At 44.2% G+C, this 22,197-nt stretch overlaps 1 protein-coding gene and 1 non-coding gene across 3 annotated transcripts; one reads left to right on the forward strand and one right to left on the reverse strand.

Moving 5' to 3' along the window:
• Positions 1-7,647: 7,647 nt before the first annotated feature.
• On the forward strand, positions 7,648-18,510 carry LOC122676941 (low affinity immunoglobulin gamma Fc region receptor III-like). Of its 2 annotated transcripts, none has more exons than XM_043876554.1 (6): positions 7,648-7,783; positions 8,755-8,775; positions 9,280-9,537; positions 12,147-12,404; positions 17,062-17,251; positions 17,344-18,510. In XM_043876554.1, the coding sequence occupies exons 1-5, from the start codon at positions 7,744-7,746 to the stop codon at positions 17,238-17,240; spliced, it is 756 nt and encodes a 251-aa protein (XP_043732489.1). In that variant the 5' UTR covers positions 7,648-7,743; the 3' UTR covers positions 17,241-17,251; positions 17,344-18,510. The 2 variants fall into 2 exon arrangements, with proteins under 2 accessions (XP_043732489.1, XP_043732490.1); XM_043876555.1 differs by having other exon boundaries at positions 7,650-7,783; positions 9,283-9,537.
• Positions 18,511-20,814: 2,304 nt separating this feature from the next.
• Positions 20,815-20,888, reverse strand: TRNAN-GUU. The gene has a single exon. It is a non-coding gene; the product is annotated as a tRNA-Asn (tRNA).
• Positions 20,889-22,197: the final 1,309 nt, after the last annotated feature.

The following is a 22,197-nucleotide window of genomic DNA, read 5'->3' on the forward strand; positions in this document are numbered from 1 at the left end:
GTTAAAAGGGAAAGAACTAGATATAATCTAGTTCAATTACATCATTTACAGATGAGCTTAGGAAAGAGAAGTGGCTTGACAGCTAGCCTCTGTCAAACTGAAACCAAAACTTGGATTTCCTTCCTCTTCCACCATTATCTTTCCCATACCACATCACCAACTTAAATTCTGCAAATCTGGGGGGAGTCTAAGTGTATTCTGATGTGAGATAACGAAGTAGGGTATTACAAGTCACTCTAACAGATAGCATCTGTTTTCTGGAAAGCTCTTGCACGTCAGTAGACTGTTATTTTAATGGCAACAGCTAAAGTACAGGCAGTGGTTTAAGGTCCCACCACAAATATAGTTCAGTTCCTTGTAGTTTTCTTCCTTTCTGTCTGTCTCTTCCTGTTTTTGGAGCTGTTCTCTCACCTTGACTGCCTTTGTGTGTCTCTATAAGCGTGTCTGTTCTCAAACCTCTCAGAGGTGACTCATTCTGGGTGCATTTTCCATCTGTGTTTGAGATTTAGTATCTGTGAAGTGGGGTCCTGTCCTTAGTATTTTTTTTTTTACTTTCTGAGCGTCTTTGTCTTTCTCAGTGTTCCCCCATTTTTTCTTTTTAATGAAAAAGCTTCCAAAAGATTCTAGCCCTTAGCTGTCTGATTCTTCCCAGAGCAACCCCCAGATATTAGGGAGCAGATATAAGCCATCCCTACTATGCTCTATTTGAATTCCTGACCCATATAACCCATGAGAACAATCAAATGTCCATTGTTTTACACCATAATGATTATTGTTTTAAATTTGAGTGTGGTTTGTTTCATAGCAATCAATAACTAGAGTTCTAGTTCTGGGCTACATTGAAGACAACAGGCCAGCCTGCCGCTCACACTCCCTCTCACGACTCTGTATCTTGGATGACTTCACTGAATTTCTGCCTGTCTTCATTCTAGTGTTTCCTCAATCCAATTGTGCTGCTTTGGAGGTGCTACAGGTGGCATAATCTACCTGAACTCCTGCTCAGGACTGCTGTCAGCAAGCTAGTCAGAGAATACTTGATCTGAATACTACTGGAGAGAAGTTCCCGAAACCAAGGACTGGCCTAGCTACAAACCCATAACCTTCAACCTCTGCTGGGCCCTTGACACTGCTTGGCAATCCTTTTACATGTAAATTTCTCCTGTTCAGCTCCTTCTCCTGTTCACCATAAGGACCACTCTAAACCTTCTCTGGCACCCTTAAGTCCTCTTACTATCACCTTCACCCCCTCTTTCTCAACAGCTGACTGCCTCCTTACCCAAGAAAATCAAGGCAATCAGGCATAAAGTACTTCACCTTTCTTAATCATTGTCTAAAAATAGGTTTGCATATGACTTGTCTTGAGCACCGAAGAAGTGATGCTTTTGAACTGTGGTGTTGGAGAAGACACTTGAGAGTCCCTTCGACTGCAAGGAGATCCAACCAGTCCATCCTAAAGGAAATCAGTCCTGAATATTCATTAGAAGGACTGATGCTGAAGCTGAAACTCCAATCCTTTGGCCACCTGATGTGACGAGCTGACTCATTTGAAAAGACCCTGATGCTGGGAAAGATTGAAGGCAAGAGGAGAAGGGACGACAGAAGATGAGGTGGTTGGATGGCATCACCGACTCAATGGACATGAGTTTGAGTGAACTCTGGGAATTGATGATGGACAGGGAGGCCTGGCGTGCTGCAGTCCATGGTGTCACAAAGAGTCGGACACCACTGAGCGACTGAACTGAACTGAACTGATGACTCTTCCTCACCTCCTGCTTTTAGCTCAAAGGGAGAGGTGTTCCATACCTACCTCAGAACCGACTCTCCACCCATGCTCTATTCTCATGTCTTCAGGACCTGTGCTTGCTTCATCATATATTCCCTCTTCATGCACCCAACTTCTCCCACTCTACTGACTTCTTCCCAAAGACCTGTAAGCAAGTTCAAGGCTTTTACTTAAAACAAAATCTCCATTTCTTTCCTTGACCCCCTTCTACTTCTCGTCTTCTAATTGTCCTTTCTTACTGTGTCACTCAGGGCTCTTGATAATAAGGCACAATATCAGAAACTGGATATATTCAGTGTCAAGAAAGGAATCTATTGGAGGGTCACTGGAAGTAGGTCAGCCAGTCCTACTGTTGTGGTGATTGGGACCCAACCGTGTCCCTCTTTTCTAAGGGCATCTACCTTATACGTGACCAAGTCTTACTGATTCAAAATTTAACATCCCAGGAAAGACAAACTGGCCAGGCCTAAATCACATGCCTGATCTTTGGCTTTCTGCATTAGTCAACTCAGGCTGCCATAACAGAGTATCACAGACTGGGGAGCTTAAACCTCAGAAATTCATTTTCTCACAGTTCTAGGGCTAGAAGTCAGAGATCAGGTGTTTTAAGGGTTGTTGCTTTTTTTTCTGTGATCTCTTTCTTTGGCTTGTGGATAGCCATTTTCTAGCGTGTTCACATGGTCTTCCCTCTGTGCATGGCTGTGTCCTAATCTCCTCTTCTTATCACCATACCAGTCAATCCTGGGTTATGGTCCACCATAATGACTTCATTTTAATGTAATGACCCTTTAAATACCCTATCTCAAAATATGGTCACATTCTAGAGGTACTGGGAGTTAGGACTTCAAAATATAAATTTAAAGGCGACACAACTGAGCCCATAACACATGCCCAAGATGGGGTGAGGGGAGTTGCAGAGAGGGGAGATCTATCTCCTTTGGCTTCTACAATAAAAAGCAATCACCACTTTCTATTACTACTCACAGTGGGGGCTTCCCCAAGGAATACTGAGGTGCTGGTAAGAAGGGGAAGAGGAGTGGATCCTATCATGTTTTCATAACACAGACACTTAAAAGGAGTAGTAACTCATGGCCTTTCTTGATGGCTCCGTGGTAAAGAATCTGCCTGCCAATGCAGGAGAAACAGATCTGATCCCTGATGTGGGAACATCCCGCATGCCGCCTAGCGACTACGCACATGCGTGACAACTGCTGAACCAGTGCTCTACAGCCTGGGAGCAGCAACAGCTGAGCCCACAAGCCACAACCCCCGAAGCTCAGGCGCCCTGGAGCCCGTGGTCCGCAGCAAAAGACGCCACTGCCACGAGAAGCCCACTTGCCGCAACTAGAGAAAAGCATGCACAGCAACGAAGACCCAGCACAGCCAGAAATAGATATAAATAAATATTAAATAAAATTTTAAAAATTAAAGCACTTTTTCACATCTACCCAATCTTCAGCCGAAAGTTATCAAGCTCCTATCCCCAACCCCAGCCCCTGAAATTGCTCAGGCAAAGGTTGTAAACAGTTCTTGGATTGCCACGTTAAAAGAACTTAAACTTTTCTACAGCATTTTATACTGTTGAATTCTCTCTCCTACGAGACCCATTCTCCCTGGGCTGTCTTGCTGCGCTCTCTCCTTTAGCCCCTCCTACCCAATTTCCTCTGTCAGCTATCCTTCCTTTTCACACCCTGTCAAAGTTGCTGAGTGTTAAGTTTCCGTCATTGGCCCTCTCTTCACCCCCTTCCCACCTCTCCCCTCGCTTCCCCTTTTCCTCACTGTTCCCCTTTCTTTCTCACTCAGTACTCTTATAAACAAAGAGATTTTTATACTTCATATTAATCTATGCTCTCTAGATGGGCTTCACATGGAGGTTCTTAAATTATAGGGAAAATGGTATGTATATGTGCATTTTTTCTTAGGAGAGGGCCTAGAGCTTTTATCAAAAGTTTAAAACATCAACCATGTTGATGCCTCCTAAATGTTTTGTCCAGACCCTTCTGAGTTCCAGAGCCACATATCCAACTGCCTACTTGACATCTTCACCTAAAATCACCACCAATCTCCAACTCAGTGTCAAAAGCTGAGATCATTATCTCTCTCTCGCAAAGCCTGCTCTCCTTCCTCTATTTCTTATGCCCAAGAAATGTGTTACCATCCTCCTGATAACCCAAATAAGAAGGCTGAGCATCACCTAGCCCCTCCTTCTAAACCACTCCTCATTGCTGTTCATTCATCCAAATGCTGTCCAGTCCACCTTCTTAACATCTCTCCTAAAGGCTTCCGTTGCATTTTCACTTCTTTAACAGAGAATCTCCCATCTCTCAACTCAACTGTTAAAATAACTATCCAACATTTTCCTCCCTTTTCAATCTCTTTCCCCTCCAACCTATTTCTTGGACTATGTCATTCCCCAGCTTAAAACTTTGAAGATCAGTTTTATGTTTTGTAAAAACTACCATGATAACAGTTCAAGAAAGTCCAAATTTTTCACCATAGCATGCAAAGTCTTTTATGATCACCTAATAAACATTAATTGAGTGCCTTGTCTATTCAAGGGTTTCCCTGGTGACTCAACTGGTAAAGAGCCTGCCTGCTAACGCAGGAGAGTCAAGAGATGTGGGTTTGATCCCTGAGTCAGGAAGATCCCCTGGAGAAGGAAATGGAAACCCACTCCAGTATTTTTGCCTGGGAAATCTCATGGACAGAGGAGCCTGGAAGGCTACAGTCCATGGGGCACAAAAAGTCGGACACAACCAAGCACTCACACACATACACATGGCTTTTGGGGGCTTCCCTGGTGGCTGAGACAGTAAAGAAGCTGCCTGCAATGCAAGAGATGCAAGAGACGTGGGTTCAATCGCTGGGTCAGGAAGATCCCCTGGAGAAGGAAATGGAAATCCACTCCAGTATTCTTACCTGGGAAATCCCATGGGACAGAGGAGACTGGGGGCTTACAGTCCATGGGTTGCAAAGAGTCAGACATGACTGAGCAACTAAGCAGGAGCCTACTCAAGGCACTGTATTGTATGCTGGGGATACAATGATGAACAAGAGGAACAGATTCTCTGCCCTCAAAGACCTTACCGTCCACAGTGTGATGAGTGCTACAAAGGGGGAGCACAAGCACCCCAGAACTGTGGGGATGTGAGTGTCACAACTCATGTCAGAAGACGGGGACGGCCTCAGCCTCTCGTGTTCCACTTCTGGGAGTCATCAACAGGTGTGTATCTAGATATGGAACCAACAACTTTGTATGTGTTATTTCATTTAAACTTCACAACAACTCCTTAGGGTTGGTACCATTTTTGTTAGCCCCATTTTAGAGATATGGAAACTGAGACCGAGAAAGTTAAAGCAGTGGAATTGGAATTCCATCCCACGCTCATCTGAAACCCAGCCCTTTAGACCTTTAAAAGCTGGTGCTTCTCTTTTGTTGTATTCACGAATCCTCTGGAACTATACTCAGCTCTGTAAACATGCCAGCCTATTTCACTTACAGTCTTGGCTCATGATGCTGCTGTTGCCTGAAATGCCCATTTCCCTCAAAAGCCTTCCTGCTAAACACACGATTACCTTTTGTGATCCCGTAAAGGTGTTCTCTCTTCCATGTGGGCTCCTCCCCCAGAATCAGCCACTGCCCTCTCTGTGGATACACAGAATTTCACAAATCTTTTCAAAGTTCCTGAAGCACTTCACATGCTTATGTGGGTAGTCTTCCCCTGCCATGATCATTCACTCAGTCATGTCTGACTCTTTGCAACCCCATGGACTACAGCCTGCCAGGCTCCTCTGTCCATGGAGTTTTCCAAGCCAGAAGAAACTACAAGTCCCAGGGGATGATAATTGAGGACCTCTGTAATCTCAGAACCTTGTGCTCTGCCTGCCATTTCAACATGAAGGAAGAGAAGAACGGAAGGAGTAAAGAAAAAGATGAGGGAGAAAAGAAAAAGCAAGCACAGAGACAAACACTCCAGTATAAGATAATACCGAGACCATCTGTCCTTCTTTTTAAAATTTGCATTTCCTGCAAGGTCAATCCTTACCACCCCAACCATAGTCGGTTGGAGGACTGTTCAAGAAAACCTGCAGAATGGTTCCCACTCTTTTGGGGTCCTCCTGTTCTCCCTCCTCTCCTTCCAGTCTAGCCTATCCTCTCGACAGCTGACAATTCCTCCCTCCAGCTGAAGGCCACAGACAGAAATGAGGCAAGAAGAAAATAAAACCTCAAAGGAGGAAAGCTAAAGTGAATGCCTGGCAGCACGTATGTGGCAGAAAGCTGCTTCAGGGAACAAAGAACAACAGAGAGCATTGAGAGGTAACCACCTTTCACCCTGAAGCCACAGAAAGCCTGGAAGCCTCTCGGTTTTAGGCTTCCCAGATAAGCCACCACAGTGCTGTAGCATGGAGCCTGAAGATTTCAAATACAAGTCTGGATTTTGGAAGATGCAAATGAAATCACCGGAGAGGGAACACTAGAATGGCTGCTCCATTCTTTTCCACCATCCATCCTAATCAGACATTTAATCCAAGTGCCTGTGGGGGAGGGGCTGCTGTAGGAGCATGTTGGGGGCAGGGCAGATGATAATAGAAGAGGATAGATTAACTCTGCTCCAGAGAAATCAAAACCTGTGAAGCAGTTTCTATATGACTCCGGAGTGAAAAGGGGCATGTGTCCGAAGCAGTGGTCACTTGTGCCAGCCTCTGATTCCACGCTACCCCTGCCAAATATCACCGGCCCACTTCTGTCTGCTGCTCACTTCTTGGGCTTTTCCAAGCAAGACCTGCCCTAGATGTCCAGAAACCTGCTGGGCGCCTGAAATGGCCAAGCAGAGCCATTTGATTTTCTGTGTGAGAACTAGACTGATGTGAGAGCAGATAGGGGTGAGAGTGGGGGAGTGTACGGGTGTATATATTTTGGCAGAGCAATGTCAAGAAAGGAGGAAAAGAGGTTAACAACTTTACCACTTCCTACGCACTGCACCTCTACTTTTTCCAGTAAGGAGCTGGCTCACAGATCAGCAAAGGCCGCAGTGGGTCCCTGAGGGGTCCAAGCTAACCTGAGCTACTGCAGCCCATTACAGCCCTAGTAACACTGGGGAGAAGCGTTACCCTCATTCTCACCTCACCCTGCTTCCTTTCCCGCCTTTCCACATTCTCTTCATTCCTTCCACCTTTTTGGTGGTATCTCCTCCTCCCAGAGCCCATTTCTCCCACTGCCTGTTTCTTTTAATAGAGGATTCAAATCTCACGATCAAATTCCCACTCAGTTAGTAGCTCCTGCAGTTTACAGATCCCAGAGGTATACACACCTCCAATTTTAAAAGAAAATATTGCTGCAGATAATATTGGGGTGAAGAACACTTCTAATGATCTGAAGATTTAAATGACTCCTTTCTGTGGGTAGCTGCTGGTTGCTCAGACAGTAAAGAGTCTGCCTGCAATGGAGGAGACCCGGCTTCAATCCCTGGGTCAGGAAGATCCCGTGGAGAAGGAAATGGCAACCCACTCCAGTACTCTTGCCTAGAAATTCCCATGGACGAAGAAATCTGGTAGGCTACAGTCCACGGGGTCGCAAAGAGTCGGCCTTGACTGAGTGACTTTACTTTCTGTTTTTCTTTCTGTAGTCAGGCCCTGGCTGCTTGGAGATGGGTCTGGGCCAAGCAGGAGAGTGAGAAGTTTTGAGATAGAACAAGAGACCCCCCTCAGGAAGTGTTCTCCTTCTTGAGTCTCATTCCCAGGCTCCTATTGTCTCGAACAAGGCACTGGTGGGTCCTAAACCAAGAAGTGGGCTCACTCGTCTGCATTTATATTCAGGAATTAGATGAAGTTCCCAGAAATGAAAACTGGTGAGTAATAGGTTAGGGGTGGGGAGAAAGGCTGTTTACTTCCTCTCTTCAAGTCAGCTAGGTCTCTTGAGGGTTCCCATCTGTGGTGACTTGCCCACTCAAACACACAGCATGTGGCAGCTGCTCCTACCAGCAGCTTTGCTGCTTCTAGGTAAGTCAGAGTCACTTGGCCTGAGGGCAGAGCACAAGACGCTCTGGGCAGAGCAGGCGTCTCTTTTCAGGCAAGGAATGAGACCCTTAACCAAGGACAGAACCCCTTACCATGTCTATAGACCTTGGTTTCGCTCCTAGGACACAGCTTCAGGGGGTAGAGATATGGGAAATGGGCATAATCAGGAGGTGAAAGGGGAGGACACGTCTCTGTCACTTCACTCCTCTAGGTCTCAGCTTCTCTGGCTATAAACTGACAAGTATGGACCAGGTGGTCCCTAAGGTCTGTCTCCCATTCTCACTTTCCGATGCTCCTCTCTCAGTCTTTTCATTTCTATCCTTTCCAGAGGACTTGGGTGGAGATAGTTTCTATGGCTTGATTCAGAGATATTCAACCTGTGCCCTTAATTTGGGGGTCTGAACAGGGACCAAGGAGGAAGGGTACTGAAAACAGGGATTTGGGCAGACACCAGATTAGGAGGTACAGACACTGGAAACCAGAAGGCAGGCGTTCCCTACTGTATTTATCTTTTTTTAAGATATCTTTACTGGTTTGTTTGTTTAACAGCTGTACTGGGCCTTCACTGTGGCGCTCAGGCTCTCCATCGCTTTGGTGTGTGTGTGTGTGTGTCTCTAGCTTCTTGTTGCCGTGGTCTCCCTTGTTGTGGAGCGCAGGCTCTAGGGTGTGCAGGCTTCAGTCGTTGTGGCTCATGGGCTCTAGAACATGAGCTCTGGTTGCTCTGCAGTATGTGGGATCTTACTTCTGGCACCAGGGATTGAACCCGTGTCCCCTTTACTGGCAGGCGGATGCTTAACCACTGGACCACCAGGGAAGTCCCTACTATCTTTATGTTGGTTCTTGGGAACACTGGCCTCCAAGGCAGAGGTGGGCAGGGGAGATTAAATACCACGCTCCGGTCACCCTGTTCTCTGCTGCTGATCAATATTTGTTTCATTCTCTTTTTCTTACAGTTTCAGCTGACACACGAGCTGGTGAGTTTGCTTCATGGCTTTGGATTGATCAAGAGAGGCATGTAAATGTGTAATAGCCACAGGGTACTGTTAGGAAATGTTCTTTGAACAAGAAACTGCTGACATGGAGTTGGTGGTGGTGATGGTTTAGTCTCTAAATCGTGTCTGACTTGCAACCCCAGGGACTGTAGCCTTCCAGGCTCCTCTGTCCATGGGATTCTCCAGGTGAAATATTGGAGTGGATTGCCATCTCCTTCTCCAGAGGATCTTCCTGATCCAGGGACTGAAACCAGGTCTCTTGCATTGCAGGCAGATTCTTGGCAGGGGCAATTCCCCCAGTACAGTGGGGCTTGGCCCTACCAAGGAGGAGGCCAAGTCTCTCCAAGTCAAGATGCTCAGACTGAGTCCAATACTAAGGCTGAATTGCCAACTCTCAGTTTGCAATGGGTTTTGAGCCTCCCTGGGAATGCCAGTATAGAGGCTGCTCACTTCTCTGCCCTTATCTACATTCTCTTAACACTTCAGCAGATCTCTCAAAGGCTGTGGTGAGCCTAGACCCTCGGTGGGACCGAGTGCTCAAGAACGATAGTGTGACTCTGACGTGCCAGGGAGCCTACCCTGTTGAAGACAATTCCACAAAGTGGTGGCACAATGGGACTCTCACCTCAAAACAGACCTCCAGCTACTTCATCGCAGATGCCCAGGTTGAGGACAGCGGCGAGTACAAGTGTCAGACAGGCCTCTCTGCACCCAGCGACCCGGTGAAGCTAGAAGTCCATGTAGGTGAGTGGGAGAAGGGGAAAAGAGAACTGAACAATAAAGGATAAAAAAGAGGCCCTGAAAAAATAATGTTCCCGGGGGTTAAAACTAAGATGAGATGATCTGTAGTCTATTGAATTACATCAGAATTGTAGTCCTAGCTACAGGTAGGCCTTAGATAAAATGTCAAAGCCTGACATACACTAGGTACAGGGCTGCTGCACTGCACAATTCCAGGAATCTACATTCACATAGAATATGAATATATACGGCATGAATGGTGCCATCTGATGGTCAGGGCATGACATCAATGCTCTATAATCGTTATTGAATAAATTAATGAATCCACTTTAGGACCTCAATCTCCTCATCCTCAGGCACAATCTCCACATTCTCTAAGCTACCCCACAAGCCACCCCTAATCTAACATCATATCTATCTCCTCTTCCCATCAACATTACACTCAAATATACACTTCAGCCTAAATTTGGCAATGTGAAATCTCTCCTAATAGAGACAGATACATGTTCAGCCTGCACATTCATCATGGAATGAAAGTCTTTGTGTCTTAGCGAAATCCATGCATTAGATGCAAAGAGAAGTATGTTGAGGCAGAGATCTCTCCTGGTGTCCCTGAAATCACATCACATAGCCTGGTACCTGCTGTGTCTTGTAAGCTTGACTCTATTTGTATGGCTACCCCTTCTCCATAATGTATGTGAGTGGAACAAGCCTGGAGGGAAAGGTGGGTTTAATGGAGGTGGACCTGCAACAAAATTCCATGGACTTGGGTCTCTGAAGCTGATTTTCGGGGCTCCTACACCTGACTGTGTTACTCAGTTGACTTAGCTCTCGATCTATAGAGCTACTGAGAGGAATGTCTATCATCTAGCTAGGTGAGAGATGGCCGCGCATGTGTGCCAAGTTGCTTCAGTCATGTCTGGCTCTGTGTCCCCATGGACTGTAGCCTGCTGGGCTCGTCTGTCCATGGGATTCTCCAGGCAAGAACACTGGAGTGGATGGCCATGTCCTCCTCCAGGGGATCTTCCCAACCCAGGGATCTAAGCCACATATCTAATGTCTCCTGCTTTGGCAGGCAGGTTCTTTGCCACTAGTGCCACCTGGGGACCCCAAGAGATGGCCACCTGTGACCAAATAAAATGGGAAATTACCAACAGGAAGCAAGAGAAACCTCAAGTCTGGGAGTTGTTAGTTTGTCTTAAACTTGGCTCTAGGAACTGACTTTAGAAATCTAATTAACGTAAACAGTTTTAAACTCTGACCAAGAGCATTAACTTCACCAGGTAAACTCCTGCTCATTATTTTGGACCCACTTCACTCATCTCCTTCCCTGAGAAGCCTTGCTGACTTTCTTTGGGCTGAATTTTTTTGGTGCATTCTCTTTGGTCATGCAGTCCTTTGTTCTTAGCCTGTGGTAGCACTTATCAACTTGTATTATAATTATTTCTGAGTGTATGTGTTTCTATGTCCAGACCACAGGTTCTTTGATGTGCCTTAGTCATCTGGGTGTCCCCAATCTGCATAACATGACTTAGTAAGTTCTCAATAAGATATTTGTTTAACTAATGTATAAATGAACATTCACTGAGTCCATGACAGCCAGAATGGAATAAGAACGTTCTCCCCTCAAAGAAACCAAACTATATATGTGTGTGCGCGTGTGTACGTATGTGTGTATGTACAACATACGTTATGTATATATGTGTGTGTGTATCTATATATATATTAATTACATACGTAACCCCCTGTTAATATTTAAGTACATGTTCTTTCTTTTTTTATGAGCATACATACGTTTTATATTCTTTTTAACTTAACGTTCTCTGATAAATGTTTTCTCATGTCATTTTAAAATTTCTCTGCAGTATCATTTTAAATTATTCAGGCCAACTTCCTGACCATGACTTCAAGTTCTCTGTGTGTGTGAAATCTGGTTACTTGGCAAGGCAGTTGTAAAAAGAGTTGTTTTGATGATTAACTTTTTCCATCTTGAAGGCTGTGCTCTGTAATGAAATGGTCTTTCTAAAACACTGTGGCCCCTGAAATTAGCAGTTACCATCAGCACTACCAAGCATGCTTTTCTCTCCTCTCCCCGACTTTTACAATGAGTTTTCCTTCACAATTTCTGTAGCCACTCCTGCGGATACTTAGTAACCTTCTTCCTGACTGGTTGCAACAGTCTTGCAAAATCCTAAAACTGTCTATTCCTTCTAAAGTCTATCTACCTTTCCTTATTTTCTAATATGATTTTTACTCTTTGATCTAGAACTTACAATGACCCCTTATCACCTTCCATAGCAAATTCAAGTGTAGACTTTACAGGTGCAGCAGCTTGCTTCTCACCTGCCTCATCACTTAGTCCCTCTGCTCTAACTTTATGCTTTGATCATGTGTGTGTCTGTCCCTCTCTCCCATTAGACAAAAGATCTTGGATTGACTTTAGTTCTCATCTAGAGTCCAGCTGTCTTTTTCCCAAAGAAAGTTATATAAGGATGGGGCCCAGTCTGGAGTTCCATTATCCCTCAGGACCTGGGTGGTGAGCATCCCCTTCGGAAGAGCTCTGTGCTGGATGCTGAGGCCTCCCGGGCCTGTGTTCTCTTTGTGTTTTCCAGGTTGGCTATTGCTCCAGCCCACTCAACGGGTGGTAAATGCGGGACAGCCCATTGAGCTGAAGTGTCACAGCTGGAAGAAAACTCCTGTAATAAAGGTCCAGTATTTCCAGAATGGCAGAGGCAAGAAGTATTTTCATCAGAATTCTGACTTCCGCATTCCAGAAGCAAAACTTGAACACAGTGGTTCCTACTTCTGCAGGGGAATTATCGGGACAAAAAACGAGTCTTCGGAGTCTGTGCAGATCACTGTTGTTCAAGGTAAGACATGTGCAGCCCTAAAGGGTCCAGAGACCCCTGTGCTGGGAATCTTGCATTCACACTGGGAAGATGAGTTGGGAGGAAATTGCTGACAATTCCACAGACTTCTTTATAAGTGTCATTCACTCCGAAACATGACAGCAGGTGCAAAGGCCACATTTCCTCCCTCATAAATATGCCTGTCCTAACTTACCTCGTTCAAACCATATCCACACTCTTGTATGTCTCTATCGCGCTGGCCCTTTTTAACCTGGTCCTGATCCCCTTTCTCTCCCAAGCCTCAACTCTTAGCCAAGAGTCCAGCTGGCAGTAACCCCTAACTTTCTCACAGAAAGTCCCAGAACCTGTGCTCTGGCTCTGCTGCTGATTAAGCACATGACTGTGGCCAGTTAGTCTCTTAAACCTCAATTTCCACTTCTGTAACAAAAACAAGCTGACATTTGTTGGGCATCTTTCAGTATGCTGGACACTGTGCTGAATGCTTCATTACATGCACTTAATCTGATGATCATAGTAACCCTTCAAAACAACATTAAGAGATTGGTAATAGTAACTCTACAGATGAAGTTTTCTGTAATTCTGAAGTTTTCTGTAATATCAAAAGTGACAGAATGATCTCAGTTCATTTCCAAGACAAAAAGAGCAATCCAAGTCTATGCCCCAATCACTATTGCCGAAGGAACTGAAGTTGAAAGGTTCTATAAAGACCTACAAGATCTTCTAGAACTAACATTAAAAAAGATGTCCTTTTCATCATAGGGAACTGGAATGCAAAAGTAGGAGGTCAAGAGATACCTGGAGTAACAGGCAAGTTTGTTCTTGGAGTACAAAATGAAGCAGGGCAAAGGCTAACAGTTTTGTCATAAGAACGCACTGATCATAGCAAACACCCTCTTCCAACAAAACAAGAGATGACTCTACACATGGACTTCACCAGATGGTCAATACCAAAATCAGATTGATTTTAGTCTTTGCAGCCAAAGATGGAGAAGCTCTATACAGTCAGCAAAAACAAGACAGTCTGTCTTCTTGTCAAGACCAGAAGCTGACTATGGCTCAGATCATGAACTTCTTATTGCAAAATTCAGACTTAAATTGAAGTAGGAAAACCACTGTACCATTCAGGTATGACCTAAATCAAATGTCTTATGATTATACAGTGTAATTGACAAATAGATTCAAGGGATTAGATCTGATAGACAGAGTGCCTGAAGAACTATGGTTGGAGGTTTGTAACATCATACAAGAGGAAATGATCAAAACCATACCCAAAAAGAAGAAATGCAAAAAGACAAAACGGTTGTCTGAGGAGGCCTTACAGATAGCTGAGAAAAGAAGAGAAGTCAACGGCAAAGGACAAAAGGAAAGATATATTCACCTGAATACAGAGTTCCAAAGAATAGCAAGGAGAGATAAGAAAGGCTTCCTCAGCAATCAATGCGAAGAAATAGAGGAAAACAATAGAATGGGAAAGACTAGAGATCTCATCAAGAAAATTAGAGGTACCAAGGGAATATTTCATGCAAAGATGGGCACAATAAAGGACAGAAATGGAAAGGACCTAACAGAAGCAGAAGATATTAAGAAGAGGTGGCAAGAATACATAGAAGAACTATACAAAAAAAGATCTTCATGATCCAGATAATCACAATGTTTGATCACTTACCTAGAGCCAGATATCCTGGAGTGTGAAGTCAAGTGGGCCTTAGGAAGCGTCACCATGAACAAAGCTAGTGAAGGTGATGGAATTGCAGCTGAGCTATTTCAAATCCTGGAAGATGATGCTGTGAAAGTGCTGCACTCAATATACCAGCAAATTTGGAAAACTCAGCAGTGGCCACAGGATCAGAAAAGGTCAGTTTTCATTCCAAGCCCAAAGAAAGGCAATGCCAAAGAATGTTCAAACTGCAGCACAATTGCATTCATCTCACACACTAGCAAAGTAATGCTCAAAATTCTCCAAGATAGGCTTCAAAAGTGCATGAACCAAGAACTTCTAGATGTTCAAGTTGGATTTAGAAAAGGCTGAGGAACCAGAGATCAAATTGCCAACATCCATTGGATCATCGAAAAAGCAAGAGAATTCCAGAAAAACATCTACTTCTGCTTTATTCACTACGCCAAAGCCTTTGACAGTGTGGATCACAACAAACTGTGGAAAATTCTTAAAGACATGGGAATACAAGACCACCTGACCTGCCTCCTGAGAAATCTGTATACAGGTCAAGAAGCAACAGCTAGAACCAGACATGGAGCAATGGACTGGTTCCAAATTTCAAAAGGAGTACGTCAAGGCTGTATTGTCACCCTGATTATTTAACTTATATGCAGAGTACATCATGCGAAATGCTGGACTGGATGAAGCACAAGCTGGAATCAAGGTTGCCAGGAGGAATAACAATAACCTCAGATATACAGATGACATCACCTTTATGGCAGAAAGCAAGGAGGAACTAAAGAGCCTCTTGATGAAGGTGAAAGACAAGAGTGAAAAAGCTGGCTTTAAACTCAACATTCAAAAAACTAAGATCATGGGATCTGGTCCCATCACTTCATGGCAAATAAATGGGGAAACAATGGAAACAGTGACAAACTTAATTTTCTTGGGCTGCAAAATCACTGCAGATGGTGACTGCAGCCATGAAATTAAAAGACACTTGCTTCTTGGAAGAAAAGCTATGACCAACCTAGACAGCATATTAAAAAGCAGAGACATTACTTTACTGACAAAGGTCTGTCTAGTCAAAGGTATGGTTTTCCCAATAGTCGTGTATAGATGTGAGATTTGGACCATAAAGAAAGCTGAGCACCTAAGCATTAATGCTTTTGAGCTGTGTTGTTGGAAAAGACTCTTGAGAGTCCCTTGGACAGCAAGGACAGTCAATCCTAAAGGTAATCAGTCCTGAATATTCACTGGACGGACTGATGCTGAAGTTGAAACTCCAATACTTTGGCCACCTGATGTGAAGAACTGACTCATTGTAAAAGACCCTGATGCTGGGAAAGATTGAAGCAGAAGAAGAAGGGACAACAGAGGATGAGATGGGTGGATGGCATCACCGACTCAATGGACATGAGTTTGAGCAAGCTCTGGGAGTTGGTGATGGACAGGGAAGCCTTGCGTGCTGTAGTCCTTGGGTCCCAAAGAGTCGGACATGACTGAGCAGCTGAACTTAACTGATATTGAATTCCACTTTCCAAATCACTTAGAAAACATCTCCAGTTTCCGTAGCACCATCCTCCAGGGTCAGAGATGCCCTGCCATGGTGCTCCTGGACTTCCTAATTTCCCAAAACTTCCACCTGGAATCAGACTGGGATAAAAACCCTGATACTGGGAAAGACTGAGGGCAGGAAGAGAAGGGGGCAACAGAGGATGAGATGGTTGGATGGCATCATTGACTAAACGGACATGAGTTTGAGCAAACTCTGAGAGATAGTGGAGGACAGTTAAGCCTGGCATGCTGCAGTCCATGAGGTCACCAAGATTTGGACACGACTGAGTGACTGAACAACAATGCACTGTAAGCAATTAATATGTAATAAAACAGCAAGATAGACACACATCTGAGATTCTAACAAAACAATGCCATAGTTTGCATAAAAATAACTTCATCACAATTTAAATGGAAAGTAAATACTCTCAAATAGTTAGGAAAAGAGAGAGCAAATAATAAAGAAAATGGGGGCAAATTGCAAACAATAAGTAAATCTAAGTAAAGAATATATCTAAGAGTTATTTGTACTTTACTGGCAACCATTTTTTAAGCTCAAAATTATATCAAAATTAAGATTTTAAAAATTGAGACTAAAATTCCACTCTAATCTTACTGCCTTATAGCCAACAGCAAGGAATGACTTTAAGACAATCTTAATGGCTAAGAGGTTGAGAACCAACAAATTCTACCTCTTTCCATCTTGGACTCTTAGTTAGTGAGCCTTGATAAAGAAATATTTTCTGACGATAAGTAGGATAAGTAGTAGATTTCAATGGCTCACTTTGTGTGTGTGTGTGTGTTGGGTTTTTTTTGTTTTGTTTTTGTTTTTGTTTTAGATTTCCTTGACTGGGATGAATACAATGAGTATAGTTTTGAGACACAAGAGAAAGTTAATGAATTAAGAAATAGTGTTCTCACAACTTAAACTTTGATATCTCTCATTGCTGTTGTACAGTCGCTAAGTTATGTCTGACTCTTTGCAGCCCCATAGACAGCATGCCAGGCTTCCCTGTCCTTAACTATCTCCCAGAGTTTGCTCAGACTTACATCTATTGAGTTAGACATCTCATCCTCTGTCGCCTCCTTCTCCTCCTGCCCTCAATCTTTCCCAGCCTCAGGGTCTTTTCCAATGATTCAGTTCTTCGCATCAGATGGCCAAAGTATTAGAGCTTCAGCTTCAGCATCAGTCCTTCCAATGAATATTCAGGGTTGATGATCTCACGCAAAACCCAGCTACAAATACCTCCATCAAACATGAAAACACTATTGCTCAAGAAGCACTAGAATCCAAAACTGGTAGGAGGAAGCTATGGCTTTCTTCCAGACTCCCCCACAATCCATAGAATCTGTTTCTTAGCAGGTGTCAGAAAGACTTTACATTGATGACCTCACTGTTTATTCCATTTAACAAATGTCATTTTTTCTCATCCCTCTGCTCAGATCAAGAAACTTTACAAACCATCTCATCATTCTTTCCACCTTGGCACCAAATCACTTTCTGTCTGGTGATGGGACTCCTATTTGCAGTGGACACGGGGCTGTATTTTTCTGTTCAGAGAGACCTTCGAAACTCAGAGGAATGGAGGGATGGCAAAGTCACATGGAGCAAGGGCCTTTAGGACAAATGAAGGTAATAAAAGCAGCATCCCCATCCCATGGGAGTGACAAAAGCAGCATCTATGAACCTCTTTCTAATTTCACAGCCTTATCATCTCCCAACAGGCATCTCCAGAAGCAGCAGGAAAATTACACTTCAGACTCTAGGGATTTGAGGATCCTTCACCCAGTTCTGTTTCTTCTAGTCTCCTATGGAAAGAAAGTGCCAACAGTGAAGGACCAGCAAATATCTGCATTACCAGAAATAGAAGTCTCAGAGCTACTTGGATGCTTTCTGTATTCCAACCATTCTATCCCAAGAGAACAACAATACAGACTCTCAAAGATTACCCCTGATGTATGAAGACTGTGCTTAAATAAATGGATATGTAAATACGAGAATTCGTGGTGGAGAGGCAGCTGGATGGTGGTCTACATCTGTTGCTGCAGACTGGCTGCCTTCAAAGCACCCTAAAACTCCTTCTAGATAGACTGTGGGTACATTTGGGGGTCTAGGGAAGAGAGCACAACCAATGAAGAGAGTGGCTAGTAAAGAGCAGGGTAGTCCAGGATAGACTAGACAGGACCACCACCTGGGCTGTCTTCCTAGAACATGAACCATGGTGGAGGTAAAAGAAAATCACAGAAGTGAGAAAGGATTGAGTTTTCCAGGGGAGCCCCTGTCAAAAGTATACAATGTGAGTCTGTGAGTATACAATGATAAACCCTCTCAATGTCATAAGTAGAAAATGGTCCAGGAAGGGGGTTAGGGGTTGGAGGATTTGCAAAAGAAAGCACAGAATAAACTCATTGGAAGGAACATTGCTGTCCCAAATTAAGCCCAGTGAACAAAGATATATCAGTGTCTAAACTGAGAAAGCATTACAAGAAAAAGTCAACCACAGCTGCACAGGAAGGAGTCGGCAGGAGATAAGGATGCTTTTATACTGAGAATTAGAGAGAAGGGGCATATAAAACCAGAATTTTCACTTCAGTATCTAATTCAGCTTTATTCACATCACCCTTAAACAAATGTTGGATAATCACTATTAAATGTACTAAACTCTACTGAATTAAATCATGAACTTTGAAATCCTTCAGCATGTCAATAATAATGGAGTAGAGGTGAAGTCAATCATTGCTTATGGAAGAAAGATTTAGCTATGTCTCTTTGTGTTTTAGAAGCTTTAAACTGAACATTTCTTGATTCCGGTAAGGCATTTTACAAGATTCTGAATGTTATTGTTAGATAGAAGATGGAAAAACCATGATAATAAAACATGAATGATGGAATCCTTTTGTCCTCCCATTGTCTAAAATCTTATCAGAGATTAGTAAATGAGAAATCCCTCTCCTCTCAGCAACCACGTCACCACAATTCATATGAATTAGTCAACTTGCTAATTCACCAAATCTTGCTGGAACAACTGGGCAAAGGGGAACTTTTCCAGGTGGTCTGGGATAGGAGGATGAATGGGAATTAGAGGTGGTTTTAGAGCATGGGGCAGGTAAGAAAAGGTAGAGCTAGGAAGGAAGTAGGTCAACTATGAGCTTTATGCCAAGCCAACAACTCAGGTTTGGTATAAGAATATTAGAAGTATAGGGATATCAGATTTGGACATGAGACAAGGGCATTTGGAAACGTTAAACATTCAACTCACATTTACTTAGTACGTAAGTGCCAATTTAAAAAAAAATTTTTTTTTTTTTAAATTTTTGGCTGAGGCTGGCCCTAATTGCAGGTATGGGGGTTTAAGTTGCCCTGGGGGTGGTGGGATCTTAGTTCCCAAGGCAGGGATCAAACCCATATTCCCTGAATTGGAAGGCAAATTCTTAACCACTGGACCACCAAGGAAGTCAGTCCCCAAGCTAGCGTTTAGCTGTGGAAGATATCAAGATGAACAACCCAGGGTCATTCCCTGGAGCAATTTCCATTCCAGTGAGAAAAATAAAAAGTATAAATAGAGGGTGAAGAAAGGGCTGCCAAAAAGAGGCTGAACGTTTGGTGTTATAGTCGTGGGTGACCAAGAGATCGCCAGGCAAAAAGGAGAGGCGCTGAAGGCTCATGGGCAATGATTCAAAAGCCAGAGAAGGGGGTCAAGAAAGTGGTTTGGTTCTGTTGCAGTCTAAGGAGTCAGTGAAGGACAGGGAGAGTTCAGGGGCCAGATCTTGAAAGGCACTGCCTTCCAAGCTAAGGAGGTTGTCGTTTACCCTGCAAGTCACTGGAGGATTTTAAGCAGAACAGGTCTTTTCTAAAGAAAGCCTCTCTGGCTGCTGCTTGGAGGCAGGAAAGAAGAGGAGAGTTGAAGACAGGAAGCTGCTTAGGCAGCAAGGTGGCTATTGCAGTAACTCAGGGGGCAAGTAATGAGAAAGTAAATATCAGCAGGCAGAAGAGGAAGATGGCTATTCAAATATTCAGAAGGTAGGTTCTCCAGAAATTGTTAACCAGCAGGATGTAGCATGACTGAGGGCCCAGGGTCTGGAAACACGGTTTCACAAGTTAAGAATACAAGTACAAAGGGCAAGACAAGCAGAGGTAGGGTAAAAGAATCCAGTTTTGGATTATGAATGCTTACTTCCTTTGGTTGGTAAATATTTTTAAAGCATCAGTTTCGTGATGCAATTTTAGTAGAACCTTACTCAAGCAAGTAAAAATTGTTTTACTAGTTGCAACCCTGATCTCATACGCCCATTATTTAGAAACTGCTTGCAAAATATACAGTAAACTGAAAGAGATGAGACTTGTGGTTGCCAAGGGGGAGGAGGGAAGGGAGGAGGGAAGGACTGGGAGTTTGGGGTTGGTAATGGAAACAATTACATTGAGAATGATAAACAACAAAGTCCTGTATGGCGCAGGAAACTATATCCAATTTCTTGGGATTAACCTATAATCATGTGTATAACAGAGTCACTCTGCTCTACAGAAAAATGCCATACAGTGTCACAGAGCTCCACAACTCTGTTATACAGTGTTAGGCCAAGGAGATTGGCACAACCCTGTAAATCAACTATTGTCCTTGAGTCGCTAAGTCGTGTCCGACTCCTTTGTCACACCATGCAGTGTAGCCAGCCAGGTCCTCTGTCCATGGGATTTCCCAGGCAAGAATACTGGAGTGAGTTGCCATTTCCTTCTCCGAGGGGTCTTCCTGACCCAGGGATCCAGCCTGCTTCTCCTGCACCGTCAGGTAAAGCGGGTGCTTTACCGCTGAGCCACCAGGGGGGCCCAAATCAACTATGAAAGTGAAAGTCAAAGTCGCTCAGTCCTGTCAGACTCTTTGCAACCTGCTGGACTTTACAGTTGGTGGAATTCTCCAGGCCAGAATACTGGAGTGGGTAGCCTTTCCCGCCTCCAGGGGATCTTCCCAACCCAAGGATCAAACCAAGGTCTCCCTCATTGCAGGCAGGTTCTTTACCAGCTGAGCCACAGGGAAAGTCCCAGCTCAACTATACTTCAATTTCTAAAACAAACAAAAAAAAGTAATAGATTGGACGCAGGCTGGGTGGAGATTTGCAAACTTTCACAGTATTAGTGCTATTTATTTGGTTTCCTGTGAGAAACTGACAGGTCTGTCTCAAAGGTCAAAATTGCTACCCCCTCGTCCCTGGGTGGGCTCGAACCACCAACCTTTCGGTTAACAGCCGAACGCGCTAACCGATTGCGCCACAGAGACGAATTGTGGAGACACGGTCTGCCAAGTCGGCCACTGAGTAATAAACTCGAAGTGGTCTCTGTCTCCAATGTGGTTGAGGCCGGCGTAGAAACTGGTAGAGACATGCTCTCCAGAGCACCAGGGAAGTAAGTAGCCCAGAGAGAAGTGGGTCCTTTTCCCGCACTAGCACCTGCTTAGATCTGAGACAGGACTCAGTTTCTACCCGGAAGAAGCTAAGAAAACGAGAGCAGCCGAGGGTGAATGAACCGGACTCTTGGTCGTCGTTCGGTCTTTCAGTCGTGTCCGACTCTTTGCGACCCCATGGACGACAGGCCTCCCTGTCCATCACCAACTCCCAGAGCTTGCTCAAACTCATGTCCGTCCAGTCGGTGATGCATCCAACCATCTCATCCTCTGCCGTCCTCTTCTCCTCCTGCCTTCAGTCTTTCCCAGCATCAGGGTCTTCTCGAATGAGTCAGCTCTTCGCAGCAGGTGGCCAAAGTATTGGAGCTTCAGCTTCAGCATCAGTCCTTTCAATGAACATTCAGGGTTGATTTTTCTTTAGGATGGACTGGCTGGATCTCCTTGCAGTCCAAGGGACTCTCGAGAGTCTTCTCCAACACCACAGTTCGAAGGCATCAGTTCTTTGACACTCGGTCTTTTTTATCGTCCAGCTCTCACATCTGTACATGACTACTGGAAAAACCATAACTTTGACTATACGGACCATTGTCAGCAAAGTAATGTCTGTGCTTTTTAATTCACTGTCTAGGTTTGTCACAGCTTTTCTTCCAAGGAGCAAGCATCTTTTAATTTCATGCCTGCTGTCACCGTTCACGGTGATTTGGCGGCGAAAGTCTGTCACTGTTTTCATTGTTTCTCCATCTATTTCGCCATGAAGCGATGGGACTGGATGCCATGATCTTAGTTTTTTGAATGTTGAGTTTTAAACCAGCTTTTTCACTCTTCTCTTTCACCCTCTTCAAGAGGCTCTTTAGTTCCTCCTCGCTTTCTGCCATAAAGATGCTGTCATCTGCATATCTGAGGTCATTGATATTTCTCCCCGCAATCTTGATTCCAGCTTGTGCTTCCTCCAGTCTGGCGTTTCGAATGTACTCTGCATATAAGCCAAATAAGCAGGATGACAATATACAGGCTTAACTACTCCTTTCCCAATTCTGAAACAGTCTGTTGTACCATGTCTGGTTCTAACTGTTGCTTCTTGACCTGCATACAGGTTTCACAGGAGGCAGGTCAGGTGGTCTGGTATTCCCATCTCTTTAAGAGTTTTCTACAGTTTGTTGTGATCTGCACAGATGGGGTTCTTGGG

This window comes from Cervus elaphus, chromosome 20 (genome assembly GCF_910594005.1).
Source record: "Cervus elaphus chromosome 20, mCerEla1.1, whole genome shotgun sequence".
NCBI lineage: Eukaryota > Metazoa > Chordata > Mammalia > Artiodactyla > Cervidae > Cervus > Cervus elaphus.